This window comes from Chenopodium album, chromosome 10 (genome assembly GCF_948465745.1).
Source record: "Chenopodium album chromosome 10, dcCheAlbu1.1, whole genome shotgun sequence".
Classification (NCBI taxonomy): domain Eukaryota; kingdom Viridiplantae; phylum Streptophyta; class Magnoliopsida; order Caryophyllales; family Amaranthaceae; genus Chenopodium; species Chenopodium album.
The window spans coordinates 11,814,727-11,837,852 of NC_137843.1; the positions used below are offsets into that span (position 1 = coordinate 11,814,727).

At 32.5% G+C, this 23,126-nt stretch overlaps 2 protein-coding genes and 1 pseudogene across 3 annotated transcripts; 1 reads left to right on the forward strand and 2 right to left on the reverse strand.

The window, feature by feature from the left end:
* Positions 1–30: 30 nt before the first annotated feature.
* LOC145563570 (cytosolic sulfotransferase 12 pseudogene) lies at positions 31–1,262 on the reverse strand (annotated as a pseudogene).
* Positions 1,263–2,955: 1,693 nt separating this feature from the next.
* Positions 2,956–9,738, reverse strand: LOC145563571 (uncharacterized). 2 transcript variants are annotated; one of them, XM_081624016.1, is made up of 7 exons: positions 9,592–9,738; positions 9,290–9,396; positions 4,688–4,767; positions 4,247–4,388; positions 4,010–4,159; positions 3,574–3,775; positions 2,956–3,403 (listed from the first exon to the last, which is right to left on the reverse strand). In XM_081624016.1, the coding sequence occupies exons 1-7, from the start codon at positions 9,662–9,664 to the stop codon at positions 3,303–3,305; spliced, it is 855 nt and encodes a 284-aa protein (XP_081480142.1). In that variant the 5' UTR covers positions 9,665–9,738; the 3' UTR covers positions 2,956–3,302. The 2 variants fall into 2 exon arrangements, with proteins under 2 accessions (XP_081480142.1, XP_081480143.1); XM_081624017.1 differs by having other exon boundaries at positions 9,607–9,687.
* Positions 9,739–11,000: 1,262 nt separating this feature from the next.
* Positions 11,001–22,717, forward strand: LOC145563573 (D-aminoacyl-tRNA deacylase-like). Its single transcript, XM_081624018.1, has 9 exons — positions 11,001–11,196; positions 11,298–11,481; positions 11,665–11,807; positions 11,964–12,027; positions 15,378–15,430; positions 15,696–15,751; positions 19,027–19,101; positions 19,766–19,951; positions 22,293–22,717. The coding sequence occupies exons 1-9, from the start codon at positions 11,095–11,097 to the stop codon at positions 22,408–22,410; spliced, it is 981 nt and encodes a 326-aa protein (XP_081480144.1). The 5' UTR covers positions 11,001–11,094; the 3' UTR covers positions 22,411–22,717.
* Positions 22,718–23,126: the final 409 nt, after the last annotated feature.

Below are 23,126 nucleotides of genomic sequence, written 5' to 3' on the forward strand. Positions count from 1 at the left end.
AGATACATATACAAATTTTCCTCACAAAAATACAACCAATTTAAAACTTCAAACCACAAAGCTGAAATTTGTTCAAACAAATCTCATCGAGTTTCTCAGTCATCTCTTGGGTAAAGTAGTTAGCCCAATCACCAACCTTGCCCTTTCGAAAAAAGGCTTCGTTATGTTCTCCCGTAGACAATTTCCCAACCTTATTCACCTCCAAATTACTCAGATTATCAAAGCTACACAAACTAAGTATCTCATCAACAACCCCATTATTTTCCTCCTCTGAAGAAAAAGGGCATCCCCAAAACTCAGCCAATTTTTTCAAATACAACTTAGGTTGCTCTTTTAAGTCTTCATATTTCAAGAAAAATACCTTGTTAGGATTATCTAAGCTATACTTCCAAGAGCTCAGAACATGATCCCAAAAAGGCCCTAAAAAACTAACACCTTCGCAAAATTTGTCAAATGCCTCTTCTAGTAGGAGCTTGCCATCATTTTCAGGCCTTAACTTGTTTGCAAAGTGCCATAATGAAATGAAGGTATCTTTTGGGTCCCTAACTAGGCACACAACTTTGCAGCCCGTGTCCTTGATGGATAATGGTAGTGACTCAACGGGTAAGTGTGTCGAAAACAGCCTAGGAGAGGGCAGTTCTGTGAGGTCAGGGACTTGGTGATCAACATAAACCCTAAGCTCTAAGCAAGGTACCAACTCATGAGGGTTTTTGAGAGAAGTGGGTGGTTATCATCTAGGGGAATGATTTTCCGGTTTACGACAACATATGTTAAGGCTTTGAGCCATGTTGAGCCGCATTTAGGGTTAGTGGCGAGAATGATATCGGTGTCGCGAGCTTGGAAATGGCGTTGGCATGAAAACACACCTTGAAGCTCCCTAATAGGATGCCAAAACCCTTGGTATTGGTAAAGATGGGACAGAACCCAATCTTGTTCTTTGGGTAAGGTGGAGATTAAGGCTTGGCATTCTTGGGTTAAGTCATCTTCTTGCAAATATTTGGCCAATTTGGAAGATGGGGTTGCTTCTTTTGGATCACGAGAATCGTGAGGATGGGTTGATAAAAGATTGGTTTCCATGGATAATAATGGTGTTGGTTTTGAATAATTTAATACCTAACATATGGTTTATATATACATATACAGGTTTGAGTTTTTTTTTTCTTTTTTCTTCTAGTCAACTAGAAGTGCTCGATCAATTGTGAAAAAGATATCTGTTTGAGAAAGGGAGTTTTTTAAGAGTAATGTCTAATATTTCAACTTCATAAAATAATATTCTAAAAAACATAATTCGTATATACTTACTTTTTATTAGTAAGAAATTATTATACGTCATTGACCATGTAGAAGATAATGTATTAACGTGGGTACATCTCTTTTAAATTCTTATGTAGATGATGAATTATTATTATTATTATTATTATTATTATTATTATTATTATTATTATTATTATTATTATTATTATTATTATTATTATTATTATTATTATTATTATTATTATTATTATTATTATTATTATTATTATTATTATTATTATTATTATTATTATTATTATTATTATTATTATTATTATTATTATTATTATTATTATTATTATTATTATTATTATTATTATTATTATTATTATTATTATTATTATTATTATTATTATTATTATTATTATTATTATTATTATTATTATTATTATTATTATTATTATTATTATTATTATTATTATTATTATTATTATTATTATTATTATTATTATTATTATTATTATTATTATTATTATTATTATTATTATTATTATTATTATTATTATTATTATTATTATTATTATTATTATTATTATTATTATTATTATTATTATTATTATTATTATTATTATTATTATTATTATTATTATTATTATTATTATTATTATTATTATTATTATTATTATTATTATTATTATTATTATTATTATTATTATTATTATTATTATTATTATTATTATTATTATTATTATTATTATTATTATTATTATTATTATTATTATTATTATTATTATTATTATTATTATTATTATTATTATTATTATTATTATTATTATTATTATTATTATTATTATTATTATTATTATTATTATTATTATTATTATTATTATTATTATTATTATTATTATTATTATTATTATTATTATTATTATTATTATTATTATTATTATTATTATTATTATTATTATTATTATTATTATTATTATTATTATTATTATTATTATTATTATTATTATTATTATTATTATTATTATTATTATTATTATTATTATTATTATTATTATTATTATTATTATTATTATTATTATTATTATTATTATTATTATTATTATTATTATTATTATTATTATTATTATTATTATTATTATTATTATTATTATTATTATTATTATTATTATTATTATTATTATTATTATTATTATTATTATTATTATTATTATTATTATTATTATTATTATTATTATTATTATTATTATTATTATTATTATTATTATTATTATTATTATTATTATTATTATTATTATTATTATTATTATTATTATTATTATTATTATTATTATTATTATTATTATTATTATTATTATTATTATTATTATTATTATTATTATTATTATTATTATTATTATTATTATTATTATTATTATTATTATTATTATTATTATTATTATTATTATTATTATTATTATTATTATTATTATTATTATTATTATTATTATTATTATTATTATTATTATTATTATTATTACTATTATTATTATTATTATTACAGACAATATAATGGAGGGAGTCTTTAAATGGACGAATTTGTGCCGATCCAGGTAAGAATTGAACATACTAATCCAGCTTAAACTTTTATTATCTTTCAGCAAAGCTTACATTTTAAAATTTGCTCAAAAATTACCTTAGCAACTACCCGAGTACTTCTAAAATGATTAGTCAGCCTTTCAATTCATTTCATCTAGTTTCACATTTCACCAAACTAAAATGTAAACAGACAGACCAAATCAGGCATATGTTAACCTCATACCCGTTAAATTACCTCAACAAAGCAGGATAGTGAATGAAATTGTTAGGGCCATTGTTCTCCAGACAAGAGGTAATTTCTAAAATGATTTTGCATGTAGAGCGAAAGATCATTCTTTATCTATTGACAAAACTGACCACAAATTCACTTCCCATTACCAAGCATAGTCAACATCAAGTGATCTCCAGAGTATTATAGAAAGACTCCAGAGTGAACAAGACACATACAGTATGCAGAATGGGAAACTGGAGAGTTTGACGGTAGTTTACAGCTCCATATCCGGGACTCCCATCAGCGTGTAGCTAGGGTCATTTACTCCAAGCATTGGTATATACTCTGATCCTCTCACATGTACACTGAAGCAAGCTACAAAAAATAAAAGCTCAATGTCAAGAACAAAGAGGAAATAAAAGCAAACTTGACCTGAAATGATTCATTTTAAACTGATAACAATTCAGATGCTGAAATGACTGCAATCACCGCTGAAATGACTGCAATCACCCACATTTAAGTCAAGCTAGTATTAGCCAGCATACCATTTTCTATTTTCATCACACTTTGAAGCATTGTCTCCATTTTGAATTTCATATCATGGCTTTCATCCATATTTGGGACAATAATGGTCAGCTCCCTATGTAAATCACGTACAAATCTGCATATCTTGTCAGCAAAGTCAAGTTCACCATCTGATATTCGGCTGATAGCCAGCCTCATTAGCTCTCCGGTCAAGTCTGCAAGCTACATACAGATAGATTCAGCACTCATTGAAATTGAAACAAGTTTCTTAGCTCAAACACCCTCACACCACACAATTTATTAATTTTAAAAAATAATTACTTCATATGAACATCAGACACTATAAATATTTGATATGGTACAGTGGATGATACGCAGAGAACTTTGAAAGATAAATCAGTAGTTAACATGCGCCATAAACTACAAAACACTAGAACTGTGTTTCATGTTAATTACCCCCAAAAGGTAGTCAAGTATATTAATCTGCAGAGGCTCAATGGAAGAATCACATAAATGTAAGAAAGTAGCATTAATCTCATCAAGATTCAGAAGAGTTCCAGTTTGGCAGAATTTGCAGAATGTTGCAGCTTCAACATATTCTTGTACCTGAAAAAAATAAAAAATTATATAGCATCAATTACATAAATGTACAGTAAATATATACCGTAAGAGAGGGATGGAATAGGTCCAAACCCCAGGCGAGTATGCACGTCTCAGCTTCCAAAAGTCAGTCCCATTCAATTCTTTCACAAGTCGGGAGACATGCTGATCCCTCACAGTTTGTAGATCCTTCTCTGCCTTCTCTAGTACTTCATCTTTGTTATGTTTGCCAATTCTGTTGTAAAAAAAAAAAGCTCCACACCATTAACCACCCATAGCAAAATCTAGTGCGAATAAAGAACCACAGCAGAATGAGATAGACCAGGTGGGAAAAGGCAAAAGTAAAATGAAGCCCCTCAGAATAAACTGTGGCAAATTCCAACAGGTCTTCATAAATACAGCCAATTTTTAAATATACCATCAAGAGTAGAAAGTTCACAGCTTAGAGGGATTACATAAAATGCCTAAAGGGTAATAACCTCCACGCGAAACATCACTACCTTAAAGATTGTGGTACAGTATGAAACAATTTACCTGTGCACCTGAAAAATAACTTTTTTGCTGTTCATGGTGATATCACGGCTTGCTTTCACCACTCTTTCTCTCTTCTCATTCTACATAGAAATGATAGCAATATTGACCTGAGAATAAATATCATCCTAAACAACACTCACAATTCACAACAATGCCTAAACGTTTTGATGTTAAATCGTGAAACAAAATCTAAAATAAATCCCAAATATCAAGTAAAGAAAGACATGTCTATTGTTCAAATTTTGATCATAGAACACCAACTTATAACATATGCATACAGCATAAAGATTGCCATACATAAAAGATCCAGCACAAACTAAGAGAGAATCCTTTACTAACATTTGAGAGGAATGGTTAGTAGAGGCATTGGAAAGCTCTGCTGCATTTAAGAAGAATTAAGGTAATGTACGACTGTCGGTATCTGACCATCAGATTTTATAGTGAAGATTGAAGAGAAAACCTGACCTGCCTATAAAGGCTCCAACTTCTGGCAACATTGCACGAAGGGATGGAATCTCTTCTCATGCAAAGCTAAATGGGGTTGTAGTTGAGCACTGAGAACATAGATTTGATAAAGATCCTAAGAAGCTTAAATCTCTATATCTTATTGCATCATGCAGAGCTATTGGGATGATCTGCCTTACCAACCTGCATAAAATCTCCTTTATTTGTTGGTCTGACCGTCTGATAAGAACCAATCATTCCTAGGCTCCTAGCTAGAAATTTTGCAAAAATAATCTCTTGTGACTTGCCCTTTTTGCCAATCTCAAGAAGAATTGCCAGATCCCCAAAAAACTGAGAAGACTTGCCCACCCCCAACTCCTTCCTTTCCTGCATGTCTACAGATGAGTGGCCAAAAGTCAATCCCCCTATAAAGCCTCCCTCCAGTGGCATGTTTCCATTTCCTCTTCCATCTAGATGATTGGTTAAGAAGATTTATACGGGTCTTCCAAAATCATAACATAATCTTTCAATTTTTTGGCTAATTAATGATTCTCTAGCTTTGGTTTTTGCTCTTACAACCCTATCACCCGTTAGATTACCCCACCCCCCATCTTGCAGTCTTGTAAGCATCTTTCTCTCAGGCTAACTATTCCTTCTGTTTGAGCAGCCATGTGCTGGGACCCCAGACTCCCAAAGGCAACTGGATCTGAGTGTGGAGCTGTGGACCAGCCATATTTAGTGTATCTTGATGCAATCAACCAAGAACACTCTAATAAAATAAGGATTAACAGGCAACTACTCTCTCAGACTACAAGAGAGTAATCAATTGAATCACAGCAACATGATTCTCACTAACGAACAAAACTCAAGAGCCTAAAGAAGGTGAACATCGGCGGGATTAGTGATAAGCTAGCAAAGGATGCTAGGGGAAAGCTAAATTTGGATATCATTAGCCCCTGAACTGGTTTGGTATTATTCCAACTTTTAATCAGTCAATGGCCCAATCAGTGGTTAACTCTTGCTTTGTTAATCTAAGTTCCCATTATTTTCCCAATTGAACAAAAATGTAAAAACACATTGGAAAGACAAGATCATCAGGTAAGTTTCTTCTTGGCAAACAATCCTAACTATTATTGCCTCCAACAAGTTATCATCAAAGCTGCTCAATAATATTATTGTACCAAAACTTATCTTTGGCCTGAACCTGCCTCCAAGTATAGCCACAGGGAGTAAATGACATACAAAACCATCTCCACGGTCAATATTTTCTTCTTTTATTGGGTTTAGGAGGATGACACCAAGACCGTACAAAGTTTGTGCCCAAAACATTCAACCAATCAGCCTTCTGATTTTTATATCTTTTGTTGGGATTATTCCATCCACAAATGACTATCAACGATAACAACGGCCAAACAAATGATAAGTAGCCAAGAGTACTACGAGCCAAATTTTTAAAAACTTTCAAAAGAAGTACACATATGACATAAGGGTGTAGGTAGGTCCCTGTTTACATTGTTTTAAGTCAATACTTACCCATTCTTCACCTAATTACCAAAGATTCTACAATGTAATTTAATATTCAGTGGCGTGGCTAGGACATGGGTAACATTAAAGCTCACAAGTCTAGAAAAGTGTTATCAGCAATCCGTTACATATTCTGAATTCATAATTTTCATAAAGTACCATGGTTTAATTCATGCACTCTACAAGGACCAATAGCCAATCCAACAAACCTTCCTATAACAAATTACTGTATAAGTTCAGTAACATTTAGAAACAAAGGATTACAATTATTTGACGAAACCGGTCAAAATCTAATACAAATATACAATTCCCTTGCACTTTTCATGCTATATCTCCTGTCATACTCATCGAAATGGTGCCAGGCTAACTTCTTTTTGTAAGTATACTTGATTAAACTATACAACTCCAAAAATCAAATTACAGCTCCAATAATGACCCAATGAAGCTGAACAACGCAAAGAGATGTGTGTTTTCGTGCTAAAAGAACATAGGTTATCACGTAACAGCAAAAAGCACCCCTTATGCTGACATGTCAACTGCAGCAGAAGGTAATGATAGTCTAATCTCAGAAGGTAATGATAGTCTAATCTTCCAATTCTCTCTCTTGATTATAAAAAATATTTTATCCTTATTGCCACAATTTGTAAGGCACCATAACTATGTTCTTCTGTTTTAGTTAACAAAATGTACAGCTCTAGAACAAAAATTTCATCTCCAAGTAAATTTAACTCCACAAAGTGCTAGCAGATGAGATATTGTAAACTAAATTTAAGTATTTAACCCTCTACAGAAGACATTCTTGGTTTGACCTAATTTTATCCCCATGTCATTATTGGAATTTCCACAAATCCACAACTGCAAGTTATGTCCTAAAAAGCTCCTAAAACAGCCCTTGCCATCCCATCAATCATACCAACAAACTTCTAAATCTCAGTAGATGGGCAGACTTCCTAATACTTCATCTTGGACATATTTCCATATCAACAAACCCCTATCCAAAAAAGAGTACCGCACTTTTCTCATCCTACAGTCCTACTTGTAAAGCATCACTACAAAATACCATCCAGACAAGGTTATTAAAATCGGGATTCCACTTTGAATCGGAAGGGCCTCTCAGAATCGAATTGTAAAATCATAAGATTCTGCGGACATGCATAATCAAGACGTCATATCCAAATTTGATTGAAAAAATTTAAATTTTAAGTTTAAAACCTAATTATTAATAGAAAATAGATGTTTATTCACTAAGCAACCAATAATTGACAATATATACTTATAAATAACGTTATAGACATGTTTTAAACTTGTAAGGTTTTCGCTAGTTAAGAGAAATATGTAAAATCGAGTAGAATCGTAAATCGAATCGTATGACATACGTAAATCGTAAAATCGTAAGATTTTAAGATTAAAATCGTAAGATTTTAAGATTAAAATCGTAAGATTTTAAGATTAAAATCGTAAGATTTTAAGATTTAAAGCGGGATTTTAATAACAATGCATCCAGATACTACTTACAAAGTGCATAGCTTCCTAGTAGCTGCTAATCCAGTCAAGTAATAAAAATTAAACCAGTCGCTTATTCAATATTCCCAATTACAGTTTCTTCAAACCCACTTTGAAGTCAGAAAATTTACTCAATCCCATTAAATATTGAAAATTTCCATTTCCAAAGGTGACAAATAACAGGGTACTCTCATTCAATCTGTTTAGGTCTACACTAAATGCCTTGATAAATAATAAGAGGATAGCAGGATCATCAACCTCAAAAGAATTTCAACGACATGCAATCCTATCATCCTAAACATCTTAAGATAATTTCCAAGCATTTATAACTGCCTGTTAACATGTAAAATGCCCCTGAAAAAAAAATAGAGCCTAAAATCCACCACAGCGAAGAATTGTATCAAATAAAGCAATGACCATTTCCTTCACCAAATACAACTTGCTCCACACACATCAATAATACATCACTGTCAAATGCAACAACGCCATGCCACATCTTGTCAACCATAGCAACACACTCTACACTCTCACCAGGATACATGCAATATTACTATGAAACTCCAGCATGGACCTTTGTAACTATCAATAAACCTCCAGTTAGAAGAAGAGGGGAACAACAAACATTCCACTCAAAAACCATCTCTTACACATAACCACCCAAACACGGTCTTCCTGTCCAGCAATAAGGACCCAACCAATGAATCACACAACCTCCTTAACCTTTTCCAACCTGCGTTGAAGTGAGGCAACTTTTTCTATTCCATTAAAGCTCAAAAGATTCCATCTCCAAAGCATGACACATAACAGGGCATTCAAATTCAATCTTTTAAGGGCTCCCTTGAGTGCTTTGACACATAAAAACGAGGGTTTAAAAAACCCACCAAGCTAAGCCTGAAAACTACAAAGTTCCATACACACATTCAATAACAAAGCGCTACGGATAACAGGTTATTCTAATCCAATAGCATTCTATTCACACATCCAATAAAAGCCACTACCAACAACAGGATTTAAATTCAATTAAATGAGGTTCCTTTTAATAACTTGATAACATCTATCATCAAACATTCAACACCCAAAAATAATCTCCAATTTCAACAAAAACTTAGAGAAAAATCCCAGCAAACTTACAAGGTTATTGAGATATTCAGCATACTTGCTGAAAGCGTCACTTATAGAAGCGTTAGTTGTCATCATCCTAGGCTTCTTTGCTACACTTTCCCACCTGGCTCCTGCTACTATTACAGCAATTTTCAGAGACAATTACAAAAACCCAGAATAGAAAAACAGTAAATATTGAAAAGGGTTTAAGGTTTCGGTTTTTAGAGTGATAATTCCACGCAAATTATGGAAGAAAACTAGGGTTTAATAAATAAAACTGGGGAAAATCCGATGAAATTGAAGAGACAGAAATAGAGGAGAGAGAAACTTACAGTTATGGAGGCGAGAAGACTTGGGTTTAGAAGCCATTAGAGCGAGCTTCTGAATTGTAGTAGCAGCATACATGTGTCTGTTAAATTGTTAATGTGTTAATGGGTACTTGTTCTTTCACATGCCTTTCTAACTACCAAAACTTGTTTCATGACTTTCATCCATATTCTTGCTTAAATCAACTTGTGCTAATTATTCTACTAATGAACAAATTTGGTCATTTGATTTGTGGTAAAAACAAATTTGAGAATTGAGATGGTTTAGTGTTATGAAGAGAGAAAAATGTATTAGTCTGTTAGAATAGAGGTGATTGCATGATTATTGGATTGTTTATAAGGTGATTGTTGTATTGTGTTGGTATCGTGCAATTCTCGTTATGGTCGATAAAAAACTGCTGAAAATTTTGTAAAATTTGGACTAAAAAAGTAAAAATCGCACAACATAATGTAATTAGTATTGTGCATTAATCTATACTCAAATTTTCCAAGACCAAGGACTAGACTTGGAATTTCCAGCCATACTCGTTGCTTCAAAATATAAATCACAAACTTATACAAATTACAAACGTAATTTGATGGATTTGTGCATGATGAGAATTGGACCTCACACCTTAAGGATGCGAGGCGACCTCTGGGCCACTACTCTAAGAGGTCTTTCTCCCCTTCCCCTATGGCCCCTTGTGTTTTCCATACCATATTACTATCTTTTTTTTTTTATTATTCTAAAAAGTGTGAGTATCTCCTAATGAATAGTAATATTACACGAGAATTTACTAAAAGAAAATTACAATTAAAACTACTTTTATCCAAACGTCAATTACACACAAATTTGAATGAAAGATATATCTTAATGCCTTACTACTATCCTAGTTCTATTGATAGTGTCCATGAAAATAAAGATTTTTTTTTAAAAAAAAAATTGATATGAAGAAGAAGGGGACATACTTGAGGGGAGAAATAAAGAAAATCTCTCGCATGAATCCCATGAGCCACTGTGTGTCTTGGTAAGGCACACTAGATTTTTTTCTTTTAAAAAAAAATTAGTTAAAATTTATTTAAATAAAATGCAAAGTGACTTATATTGCTCAAATTACCGGTAGCTTAGTGGTTGGATCATTAACTTGTCTAGCAAAGGTCAAAGAGTCCTAATCCCTTACCCAACATTCATTTGTGGTGACACAGTATAACTTGTTAAGTATATTATTCGTATGTCTACATTTAGTACATGGCTACGCTGTACGCTGTACGCTGTACGCCAATCAAATGTCCAACGGCCTCTACGCCACATCGACAGTGGCGCATAATTGCATACATTGGTGAGAATAATCGCAGCCTACCTCGTCAAAAACAAGCAACTCTTCCCCAAAACAAAGTGAAAAAGAAGCCCGCCACTCTAGTCCCTCTTCATCTCCCTCTCTCTAAAAACAACAAAGAGAAGGCATTTCTTTCTGGGTTCCTCCATTAAAATCAAACCCACAACTCAATTTCCTTTCTCAATTTTGAACAATGGTGACACTTGTTGTATCCACCACAATTGATCCTGCTTCAATTGGCCCTGCTTCTGCTCTTTTAGCCATGCCCGGGTGGTCTCCCGGCCCTTCTTTCGAGGTTTTTCTCTCTCTTTCATCTCAATTACAGTATTTATTTTCTGGGAATGATTTAATTTGATGTGGGTTTTTTTATGGGAAATTGTTGATGATTATTGGTAGGGAGTAAGAAGTTATGAAAATGGAGAAGTTAGAATGTTGCAGCATGACAATAGTATAGTCAAAGAAGACAATCTCGACGCTCGTTGGGAAGAATTAACTCATGAAAGCGTCGATAATGTCATTTTTCTTAGTAAACATACTGCTGCCACTAAACGCCCTGCTCTTACCATTCTTCACCCAATTGGTATCTCTCTCTATTTCATCTTTTTTTTCAATGAATTTGATTTGATTATTGTTTAGGTTTTTGGGTATAACATGTAATTTGTAGTAGTATTTGATTTTGTGATTTGGGGTTTGATTGTGGATGATGTTTGATTGTAATTTGATTGTTGGTGATGTGGGTGTTTTTGGGGAATTGGTGTAATAGGGGTACCACATTTGAAAGAAGGGGATGTACCACCACAAGGTGGAAAGCCGGGATGGGCTGCACCTCCTGATCCTAGAATGGGACCTTGGATTCGACGTTTAAGGAGTATTGCTGAATCCCGGAATTTGATTCCTGAATTTGAAGTGAGTATTGTACATTTGAGGTTTAGTTGTTTGATTGTAACATGTTATCACAACACATTTTGACTTGTACAAGAATTTGGAGATGGGACATCCAAATATCCAATGTTTCATCTTATTTTTTGAAACCTAAGGAATTCTATATTTCTTTTAATGTAGATTACCATGGAGGCTACTCATCATGGACCTGTGACAAGTAAGCCGACTATGTTTCTTGAAATTGGTGAGTTTCATTTCTTTTGTATGCTGGACATTTTATTTCTTACTAAAGTAACAGGATTAGTATAAAAGAAGGTAGTGTTATAGTCACTTGAATTCCAATTATCTTATCTACTTCTAACTTATATTTTTTGAACTCTTAAGCCCTTATCTTTTTTTTTTTTTTTATTTATTAGACTTTATTACAGGGACTTCTTTGACACATTGGAATGTATTAACCCTTATCTTATTTGAACTTATTACTCCTCATATTATCTTTATGAACTTATTATCCTTTATTCTACCTTGTTTGAACTAATGTGAATTCATTAGACATTTAGACCAAAAATAAATAAGGTGAGGAGAATAGAGTCTAACTTTTGAGACATGTGAATAGTTTAAAATCTTATAATCGATACATTGTTAGATCATTGTGAGAAATTGATGTCAATTTAAATGAACTCTAATTGTACATGTCTCTAAATATAAAAGATGAAGGTGCCCTTAATTGATATAGGGTTTTTATAGAGATCTAAGTTGTGGTTTAATTTGTCATGATAAAGAACATGCTTACTTGATTTTTATCGAGGATATGACTTTAGTGAAGCATTATGTATTGAAGACATTCGTATTGAGTTAATTTTATTAGAAATGGCTTGTTTCTTGCATTTTTTATTTCTTAACTTCATGAGAAGATTTTTACTGATCAAGAAAGGTCACAACTCACAATCGTCTGAATTCCAAGTCTCTAAAGAAAACAATGGGGATTTGCTACATTCGTAGTGACATTTAGTTTATGAAATTTGGTACCCTGTCAAATATGCTTAAGTTTGTCAAATATTATTTCCATTTTATATTGTTATTTTCTCTTATTGATTGCACTTACTCTTTATTTTATTTTTAGTAGTTAACTAACTTCTCCACCTTAAACACCAAAGGACCTTGTCATAATAAGGGATGTTACTAGAGAAAGTGACATCATATAATTGTATAAAATAGGAAAAGTAGTGAATATCATGCAGAAGGCAATTTATCTTATTTTCAGCCAAACTTTCTCGACTCTATGCCCTGTATTTATATGATGATTAGTTTTATCCACGTGGCCCCCACCTTCGTTATACTAAGCAGTTGCAAATGTCATTCCCATGAGACAAAATGTGTGTTTGTGTTAGTTGTTACATAGGAGTTAATGAAGAATTAACCTTAATTTTAAAATGCACGAGGCCCACTAAGGTGCAAAGGTTCCTTCGCCGCCAGGCACAAGGCGAAGATGGCAGTTACCCATTAGGAATTGAGGGGTGAAGCGCACTCTCCCCTATGAGTTTGCACTTGGTCTAGACTCTAGATGCAATTGTGAGAGCCTTCAAGGCCTTAGTCTGCTACCCATTAGGAATTGAGGGATGAAGGGCGAGACTGTTTAGAGAAAGCAACTCTTTGCACGAAGAAATTAGAGTTCAGTATCAGGTTAAAGTGTTATTGAAACTTACTTCTTAATCTCGAAAGTGATCATCTCTAAGATGGAGCAACTAGCCAACAATCATTGACTTTGATACGATGGTCCATTTTAAATAGTTCAATTTTCATAAAGGCTCAAGGTGCATTCGACATTTCGTTCTAGGTATTTAAAACCCTATAATGACTATGTTAAGGGTGCTGTTAAGGGTTCCTGCACCCTTTTTCATAAACGGATACACCGACACAGAAACAATGTTTGATATGGGTGTTTAAGCAAAGCAAGAAGAATTGCCGCATTAAGTACTTGGTAGAAGAATATGCAAGAATTTGATACTATGTTGTGGTAATTTGAGGGTCCAATTGAAGACTACTTAGGGCATCCGACTCTTCAAGTTAGACTAGTTTGTAAGCATCTTTTTAGCTATGTGGAGGCATGGCGTGCGTTTGGCAAGAACATTTATAAGCATATCACCTTGATGTAAAGAAGGGCTCCTATTAGCTATGTGGGGGCATGACGTGAGTTTGGCAACATCACATTTATTAGCATATTACCATGACGTAAAGAAAGGTTAGGTAAGTACTTGTAAATATTAAAGTTGCTCTATGGTATGGTGTGGTTGCTTGGTTGTTGTCAATTGGTGGTCTCATCATATGGAAATAAGCTAATTATCATCGGGCGAGCATTAGATTTCAAGGATGGACCCAATGACCCATTATTATGTTTATGTGATTTCATTGTCCATTAAGAGTATATGTTGAATCCTGTAAGAAGCTCTTTAGGGTGGTGGACGGCCATAGGCATGGCTCTAGTATATAATGGGAAATCTAGGCCTTAGCACATCGGGCTTGCTTGAACTTGGTGGACTCGGATGCGTGACATAATAATGGGGGCTTGGTGCATGCGCTGGAAATGTAGTTGCATGCATAGGTGTGACAATATTTGAGTTGATGATGCTAGTTGGGTAAGAAAACATTGTGTATGTTGCATATGTATTATATTTTTTTTTTTTAATATAAGGCACATGATAAGAATTTGATAGGTCACACGTGGAAAATGGCAATATAGTAATATGTTGGGTAGTTGTGATTTGCATGAATAGTTGGCTGGAGGAGTTGGTAATGATTATTATAATTTCTTTAGTTTGTAGCCCTCACGATGCATTTTAAGCCAATTGGCATGTTTGTTTGGCCAAGGGAGTTGGGCTATAACGCCCAGATGCCTATAAACTAATTGTCTTGGGGGATTATCCAAGTCCAAGCCATCTAGTAATAAAATGTACGCTGTTACGCTATCTTTTTGTATGCATTATAGTTTATCATCATGCTATTGTATTTACGTGTGTTAGGCTTGCTAGGAGATATACGCCTTCATGCCAAGCAAAAATTTGGCTGTGACACCTACCCAAGCACACTGTTGATGTACATACTCTTACCATGCATAGCAGAGATAGTTTGTAATTGACCCTTGATTTGATATGCAACGTCCATACTTCATTTCATACAAGTAAATATTAAGAAGCTCTGGCACTTTAACCCATCTTATATTAGTCCATTATCATCCAAAAGTTGTAGAATAATAGTCTTCAACTTCGTTGTGATATACTCTTTACATTCATTGAACTGACCAACAGATACAGTGGTAAATATTCATATTTTTGCTCACATGGTTGAAGGCAATCTGGATTAGCTGTTCTGTGTTTTCCTTTTATTACTTTGAAATTCAGGGAATCTCTGTAAAAATTCACATCATGCTAATGGCCAAAAGTCAAACTTCTTTATTTCATTTTGGATTGTTTTATGGAATTTATGTGTTGCCATATTTTGGGTAGAGTGACTAATATAATCCCATTGCTAAAGGTATTAATTATCTAAATCTTATCTTGTTGCTGGCTTCTTATTTGCTTGCTTTTGGTAGTATAGGTAGCACTCTTGAGTACTGGCAGAGAGAGGATGCTGCTGAAGTCATGGCTCTAGTTGAGTTACTTCTCCATTTCTTTTTTTTTTTTTTCTTTTCTATATTTATGTCTGAGATGGAATTTGTTGCTTTGTTTCTAAGGGCTTATTACAGCCCTTTATCAAGGAGGTATTAAACGTCAGGAAAAGTTTCACCTATCTTCATTGCATTATACTGAAGATACTCTGATGTATTATTTTATTACGTAGTGTCTCTGTAAGTGTTGCCTTAAATTGATCACTGTAGGTGCCCTCCGCATCCTCTAACATCTTAATTGTTTGTAGTTGGTCTGGGAAGGGCTTGGGCTTGGAGGAGGTTCTCCCGTGGGTGTATGGGACAGGTATATATATTTTTTTTTCATCAGTTGGTGTCGTGGACTAGCTACTTTTGTTTCATTTGTAGGTCTTAATCACTAGCTCACGTGCTGGCTGCTTTTGCTGCATTGATTTATTGACTTATTCACAAGCATGATTTCTTAACCCTTTTGGCCCCCGGATTGTCCCATTGTTGTGCGAGTATAATTGGTATATGGTAACATCTCTTCGGAGTCCAGATAACTGTTATGTGTAAGGTGCTCTTGATATGCCTCTGTATTAAGCTTAATATAATTTCTCTATGCATGTCTAGTTACTTGAAGGGCTTTCATAAAAATTTGGACTCCTGCACAAAATATTTGGTGTTACCATGGTTTTTTTTTTTTTTTTTTTTTTTTTTTTATGTTTATTGATGGAACAACCACTATAATATAAAGAAGGAAATGTTGAATGAAAAGGGCTCATTGATCAAAACATGAGCTATGGGCTATGGCGCATCTCCAGCCATTTTTGTCCTGCAATGAGCATGATATCTGAAATTATTACTGCCAACAGCCCAATAGCTTGATGTCTTAGCTGGGAGTCTGGGACCTAAGATTTTGCTGAGAGTACTATATATTTTTAATAGATTAATAGTTCAAAATAATATAATATTTTAATATATATTTTTCTCACCCCTAAATATTGTAAATTTTTTATTCTTATATACTTTGAAAATATTTCTTACTATTTAGTGGATATTTGATGATTATAATGATTACTAGTAAATTTAAAAGTTTCTGTTATTTTGTTGTATGGTGTCAAGTTTGGCTGGTTACTTGTAGTACCTGTGGACAGGTTGAACTGTTGAAGTTCATGTATTTTAGCAATCAATCATCAATTAACCTATACTAAAAGCAAACCTAAAGTGACACTTGTCATGATTACATTAAAAAATTTCCCGCCTTTTTTTCTTTCCTTTTTTTTTATATATATATATTTTCTGCCGAATTTCAATGACTTCCCTTTTATAACCTAGAATAATACTTATTTCCATTTTGACAACACATTTAATTCGATCATACTCAATTAATTTTTTTTTATTATTATTTTTAACATATATTTTATATACTAGGAATCTTTTAGTTATAAAATATACTAACATAAATTAAAAATAAGGTATTGAAATCCATCATATCATTATCCAAGATTATTATAATATCATCAATTTTTTTCCTCCAACTTTTAATATTTATTTTAATTAAAAATAGAAAAATCATTTCGATAGCATACTTTGTATAAATCATAAAACTATATATATTTCATAACGTTTATCAGAGAAACTGAACAAAAATATTTTTATTATATTATACTCACTCTGTTTTATTATAAGTTAGAGTTGGATTTGCATATTTGTTGTGACACAACTTTGACCATCAATATTTCTAATTAAAGATTATTAAAAATTATGAAAAAAATATTATAAAAGCAAACATTATGACAATAATCCAACAACATATTATATGATCATATTTATATATTGTATACTGGTAAAAATATTAAGTCAATGATGACATATATATGAATAGTATAAAATTCCAATTCTTGCTTATAAAAAAAAGGTAAATTTGTCATAAAAAAATCTTTTAAAATCACCATTTTGCGAGAAAAAAATCTTTTAAAAGCTTTTTTGTTAAAAAAAACCCGAGTTTTAGCTTTTTGGCAAAAGAAATCCCGATTGTAAAATTTTTTTGTTAAAGACAAACAATTACCTCTAATTCACTTAGTTAACATCTAATTTCTTCTAATAACTCTCTAATCCTCACTTAATCATTTGATAATTAAATTAATTGATAAATAAATTAAAAAAAATAAAAACCACCACCCCAACCACCAACAGCCACCACACTCCATTTCCCCCTCCCATGGCAGCAGCCCCACCACCGACTGAGCCGCCGCCTAGGTCCCTCACCACTGGCGACCCCCTGCCTTATCCCTTTACCCTCTCTTTTCTTCTTCATCTTCTTCATCAATTTCCTCCAAAAAAATCCTAATTTCATCTTTCTCTCTCCTCAATCTAGGTTATCAATGGCTTCTACCTCTCAATTTCCCTACATTATCTCACAAAACCCCTAATTTATCAATCCTAACTTCGAATTTCTCTCTCCTTCTTCCACCGCCATGTCCTCCATTGATGTGATACGTTACAGTCGCGAAGCCAGAGAATTTCCAATAGAGCAGGGCTACGTGGCGCCGTGAGGTTTCTCCAGTGAGCGAGTAATCGGAGTAGGGCGATTTTACTGTGGGTGTTGACAACGAGAGTAGGCTAGCTAGCGGTAAGGTGTGGCTGCGGTGGTTTTCGTGGGATGGGGGTAGCGATTCTGGTGACTTAGCAAGGGGGGGGGGGGGGGGAGCTGCTGCCATGGTGGGGTAGTGGGGGTTTTTATTTTTTTATTTATTTATAAATTAATCTAATTATCAAATGGTTAAGTGAGGATTAGAAGGTGATTAGAAGAAATTAGATGTTAATTAAGAAAATTAGTGGCGCTAGGTTTCTTTAAACAAAAATTTTAAACTTCGGGTTTTTTTTAACGATAAAGCTTTTAAAAGGTTTTTTCTTGCAAAATGGTGCATTTAAAAGATTTTTTTTGACAAATTTTCCTAAAAAAAAATAGAGTATATAACATATATTGAAAAATTCAATCTAATTACTCTATATATACATTTATGCAATGTGATTATTAAAATTAAAACCCCTCACTAAAAATATATTTTGAAAAAGTTGATTACTGAATAATAATTATCCTAAAATAATATAAAATCAACTAAATTTTCATATTATGCCGGTCAAAGTGTGTCAACAAAACATAAGGACAAATGTATATGCATGGGTTCATATATGAGTACTAACTTTAGCTAATATTTTCATTTTCTTATATAAAACCTTATAGCTTCTAAATTTCTATTACTACATTTTTTTTTATATAAAATTTAATTCAATAACCTTTATGCATTTGGTATTGATATAAATTAAAATTCAAGTTATTTTATTTCAAATTTTTTTTTTTGATAAATTATTGTTGAATTAACACCATTCTTTATAATTTTTGTTGTAAAATTTAATTATTATTACCGTGCATGGCACGGGACTTAACTTAGTTTTCCTAAATAAAGTAAAGTATTAAAGGAGTTTACCTTTTCTGCTTCTTTATTTTTCTTTTCTTTTTTATTGTGTGTTTTTGTGTGCGCAAATGTCCAAATTCTTGTCCTGTTATGGAATGCAATACCATGATTCATCTAATGTGTGACCATGTTCAATCAGGGATTCTGACAGAAGGAAAGTTATTATAGGGATTGGAGGTGGTCATTATGTACCTCGTCACATGGACATAATTATGTAAGCCGTTTTGTTAAACTCATTTGCTCTGTAAAACCTTACATGTTTTTAGGATTATGCATAGTCTGTGTTCTGTTGATTTCTAAATGCCTTGCATTGCATTGGAATCGTTAGTTTACTCTTCATGAGTGGAGATCTATCTTTTGGAAATGTATTTATGAAATACCACAACTTTGTACAAGTAAAGCTGTAGACTACATAATTTGGCTTTTTGCCAAGGTGATGTAAAATATGTCTTTATGAAATAGTTGCTTAGTTCCCAAGTGTAATGAAAATTTGAAAAGAATTACACCAGCGTGTGTGATCTATGATAAATAATGATAAATGACTGTGGGGGCTTTCTTCTCTGCTTTCTAAGCAGATGGTATTTTGCAGTGTACAGATGGTAATGAAATGAGTTTCTTTTGGTTCTGTGTGTTTTGAGGAAAGAAAATATTATTAACCATGCTTTTCTTTTTAGAAATGTTTTTTGTCTTAGTTGCATATGATGTTAGTCATGATAACTATATTTTTTTTGTCACAATTTAGTTTTTGTTTTTTTTGTTTTTTTTTTTTAAAGTCTAAAAGTAGAAAATTTTCTTTGTTGAAGCATTTGGCGAGGTGCCATTGCTGTGCTCTACAGCCTGCTAGTGCTTCCCCTTTAACTGTAAGAAACTTTATACAGGAAAGAAAATGTTTGGGTGGGCCATCTGCTCTCTGGATATTCCTTGCCTATGGATGACCCCGGCCAGTCAAAAGTAGAAGATGCTAAAGGTATTGGCGGCACCTGGAAAGAAGCTATCAGAGCTTCTTTTGAGGTTACTGAAACTGCTTTTCCAGGAGGGGAAATTCTGGCTCATCTTGATCACAAGTTAGTTAAATCCCCCATTCAATTCTTACTATGGCATATTTATAATATTTTCCTGCAGTAAGTGAAGTGATAATGTTACTCCTTATGTAATGATAGATATAATGTGAGTCCAAAGATTTCAATGGGTGTTAAGTGTTATGAGAAGCTGATTATCAGATTCAGATCATTGAATCTGTGAATTATTAAATTAAAATTTAAATGAAGGCTTGTGTGTGAAGTTAATAATTACTATAGGGTACTGCTCCGGTGTTCTAGTACCTTTCGTGAGGTGCCTGGTTACTAGAGTATTTCACAGGATGTGATGTCAACCTGGAACTATTTAATGTGTGTTTCTGTTGGACCCTTGATTGGGACTTGTTCATCATGTTGTGTCACATCTCAGGAACAAAGGACATTTAAGATGGTCCATCATAACTTATATTCAAAAGGTGAACAATATAATGCTTTTTAACTATCAACTGGTGCAAACTAGAACATTGAAAGTCAGTTTGATTGGCTGAAAGAAAAAGGATCAGGATCAGCTCCTCGTTTTTTTTCTTTCCTTTCCTGATGCCCAAACCTGACAAAGAAAGGAGCAAGGAGGGAGTGAAAAGTTATGTTTGAGATGAGTAGCTCCTTGCTATTTGATCCAAACATTCTTATTGTGTAACCAAGGAATAATATGACTGATTAGTTAATAAGTCATAGTAAAGAGGATGTGTAAAAATAGCTAAGCTTGCTAGATGATGGTGAAGAGATTGTGCCCCTTCAGCTTATTGGGGGTGTCACAATGGATGGCTAAATATCAAAGCCTATACTGCAGAATGGACTGTGAAATTACTTGTCCCAATTTTTGCAACCATCTTTCCAGTTGATATTTGTGGTGTTGTACTCTTGTGGGGAAGGGAAGTAATCTTTACGATATTTTAGAACCATAATCGTGTGGAATGTCCATTTGGAGTGTGTACGACATTCAAATTTAAAAAAATAAAAAATAAAAAAGTCAAAATAATTGAACTGCCCTTAAGATTCTTTTCACGATCTTCATTTCCCTTTCCCCTGCCTTCTTGAGAGTATGTAGTAGGGATTGTTAAGATGAGGCTTTAGCTAAAGCATAATATTATTATTTAATTTACATTTTCTAGTTGCCAATTTCTTGCACCATCAACTGTGAATATGTTTTCACGTGCACGGGGGTTGCATGAAGTGATTCTGTTCTTTGCTTTTTTTATAAGAGAAAATGAAGTGACTTTGTTCCTTTTTGCTTTTTGTCCAGTAAGTGAGTTATTATTTGACTACTTTTCTTTATTTTTTGATGGAATATTAAGACTACTTTTCACCAAGAACATTTATCTAAGCAAGATTTTATAATTACTCTGTACTTGTCATAGATAAGAGTCCATACTACTATATTTGGTAATCCATTGGGTGATTAAAACCTTTAACCTTTTTCTTGTTGAGATTCCTGGGCACTTGATCTTTAGTAAAAAAAACATTCCCTTACAAATCGGGAAATGTTTGGACTTTGGATAGCAATAATGGAGAGAGGATGAAGTGGGTTTGTTATTTCCTTTCAAATCTTTTCTTTTAGAAGGATTTATGTTGTAAATAGGGAAAGGACATTAGATTTCTCCTTTCCCTTTGATTCCCTTATGCTAATCTTCTCCTATTAAAGGTAATTAGATCCATCACTCTACCTCTTCTCTCTCTCTCATCCAAACACTGTTATGGTTATTTTAGAGACTGTCTCTATGCTTGTTAAATTTGGGGTATGATCAGCACGTATAACCTCTCATACTTTCAGCAGTATACAATTTTTTTTTTCATGATAAAAAAAAAACGTTTATCCAATGGCATTTTTGTAAATAAAAATTAACAACTTTTTATTGTATTGTATTTATAGGAAATTAAAAAAAATATCATTTAAATATCTCCTCATGTTTTAACAAGATTTGTATAGTAGTCTTGAGCTCTCTGTTGAAAGATAGATATGGCATTGGGTGATATTTTGTGCTTTCCCGATAATAGGGGAATTTGAGTTGATCACAGGCTTGTAGAAATAAAATTTTAAAATATCATTAAAATTGTTTGTCTGGCAATTTTAACTTAGATAATTATATGTACCTCTCCATCAGAACAACAGGGTTTATTTGGCATTTTAAGAACCATGACAGTTCATAAATCCTTGCTGTGTTCTAATGATTAAGAGTGATTTTAGTTGTGCTTGTGCCTTGTGCAATGGTTGTCTATTGTTAGATTACGTTGTGTTAGCTTTTGTTTATTTTTACAAGACGTCAGTCCCAGTGTTCCTACTGAAACAACTTCAATTCTAAATTTGACCCTGGCTGCAAATTGAATGCAGGAGTTTCAAGGGTTGGCAGAAGAAGGCAATCACCGCATACAGATTGCCAAGCCAAATGATTTCAAACAATAGGGCAGTCCGCCTCACTTTGAAGCGGGCTAGGCTTTGTACTACATAGCTACAATTAATATTGCAATTCCTTTAGGGTTGAAGCAATGTTAGATGTGCTCTATGATTGTGAATGATGTTACAAGGTATGGTGTAAACGTTTCTCCAACATTTCATTTGTTGGCAATGGAGGTTTACAACGTACCTTATTATATAGCCAATATAGGGAAAATAAAACCAAATACGAGTACGTAATAGAGTAGTTTTTCAAATTATGACAAGGCTATATAGTACTGCAGCAATGATGATCTTGGAAAGGAAATAAAGCAATACATTATTCTAGCTTCTTTGGGTTTTTTTTTTTTTTTTTTTTTTTTTTTTTTTTTTTTTTTTTTTTTTTTTTTTAATAGTAATTTTTCAATTTTGCATTTGACAAAGTTAAGTGTTTGCAAACGTGATGGTCAAATTGTTGCAATTTTACAGTAGCGGAAAATGTATACTTGGATAAAAATAATTGTCTTTATGTTCGAATGTTAGGTGCCCTAACACCTTCCAAAAGAAGCAATTTAGATACATCAAATCATAATGAATTGAGGACCAATATCAACCTCAAATTTCATTGCAAATTTTGTTATTAATATTACGAAATGAATTGGTTACGTCTTCAAAGTTTGCATATTGAAGACGAAGATTTGATGGTGTCATGAAATTGACACCCGCAATGACAACTCATAGTGTGCAAATTGCATGATATTCCTTAGAATGAAGTTTAGAATCTTAGATTTG

Coding starts and splice junctions, on each gene's coding strand:
- LOC145563571 (XM_081624016.1), bottom strand. CDS start 9,664: ATGTATGCTGCTACTACAATTCAGAAGCTCGCTCTAATGGCTTCTAAA. Junction 4,768..9,289: donor CTGAATATCTCAATAACCTT/GTAAGTTTGCTG, acceptor ATTTCTATGTAG/AATGAGAAGAGAGAAAGAGT. Junction 4,160..4,246: donor GACGTGCATACTCGCCTGGG/GTTTGGACCTAT, acceptor TATTTTTTTCAG/GTACAAGAATATGTTGAAGC.
- LOC145563573 (XM_081624018.1), top strand. CDS start 11,095: ATGGTGACACTTGTTGTATCCACCACAATTGATCCTGCTTCAATTGGC. Junction 12,028..15,377: donor GACTATGTTTCTTGAAATTG/GTGAGTTTCATT, acceptor TTGGTAGTATAG/GTAGCACTCTTGAGTACTGG. Junction 19,952..22,292: donor CTGGCTCATCTTGATCACAA/GTTAGTTAAATC, acceptor AATTGAATGCAG/GAGTTTCAAGGGTTGGCAGA.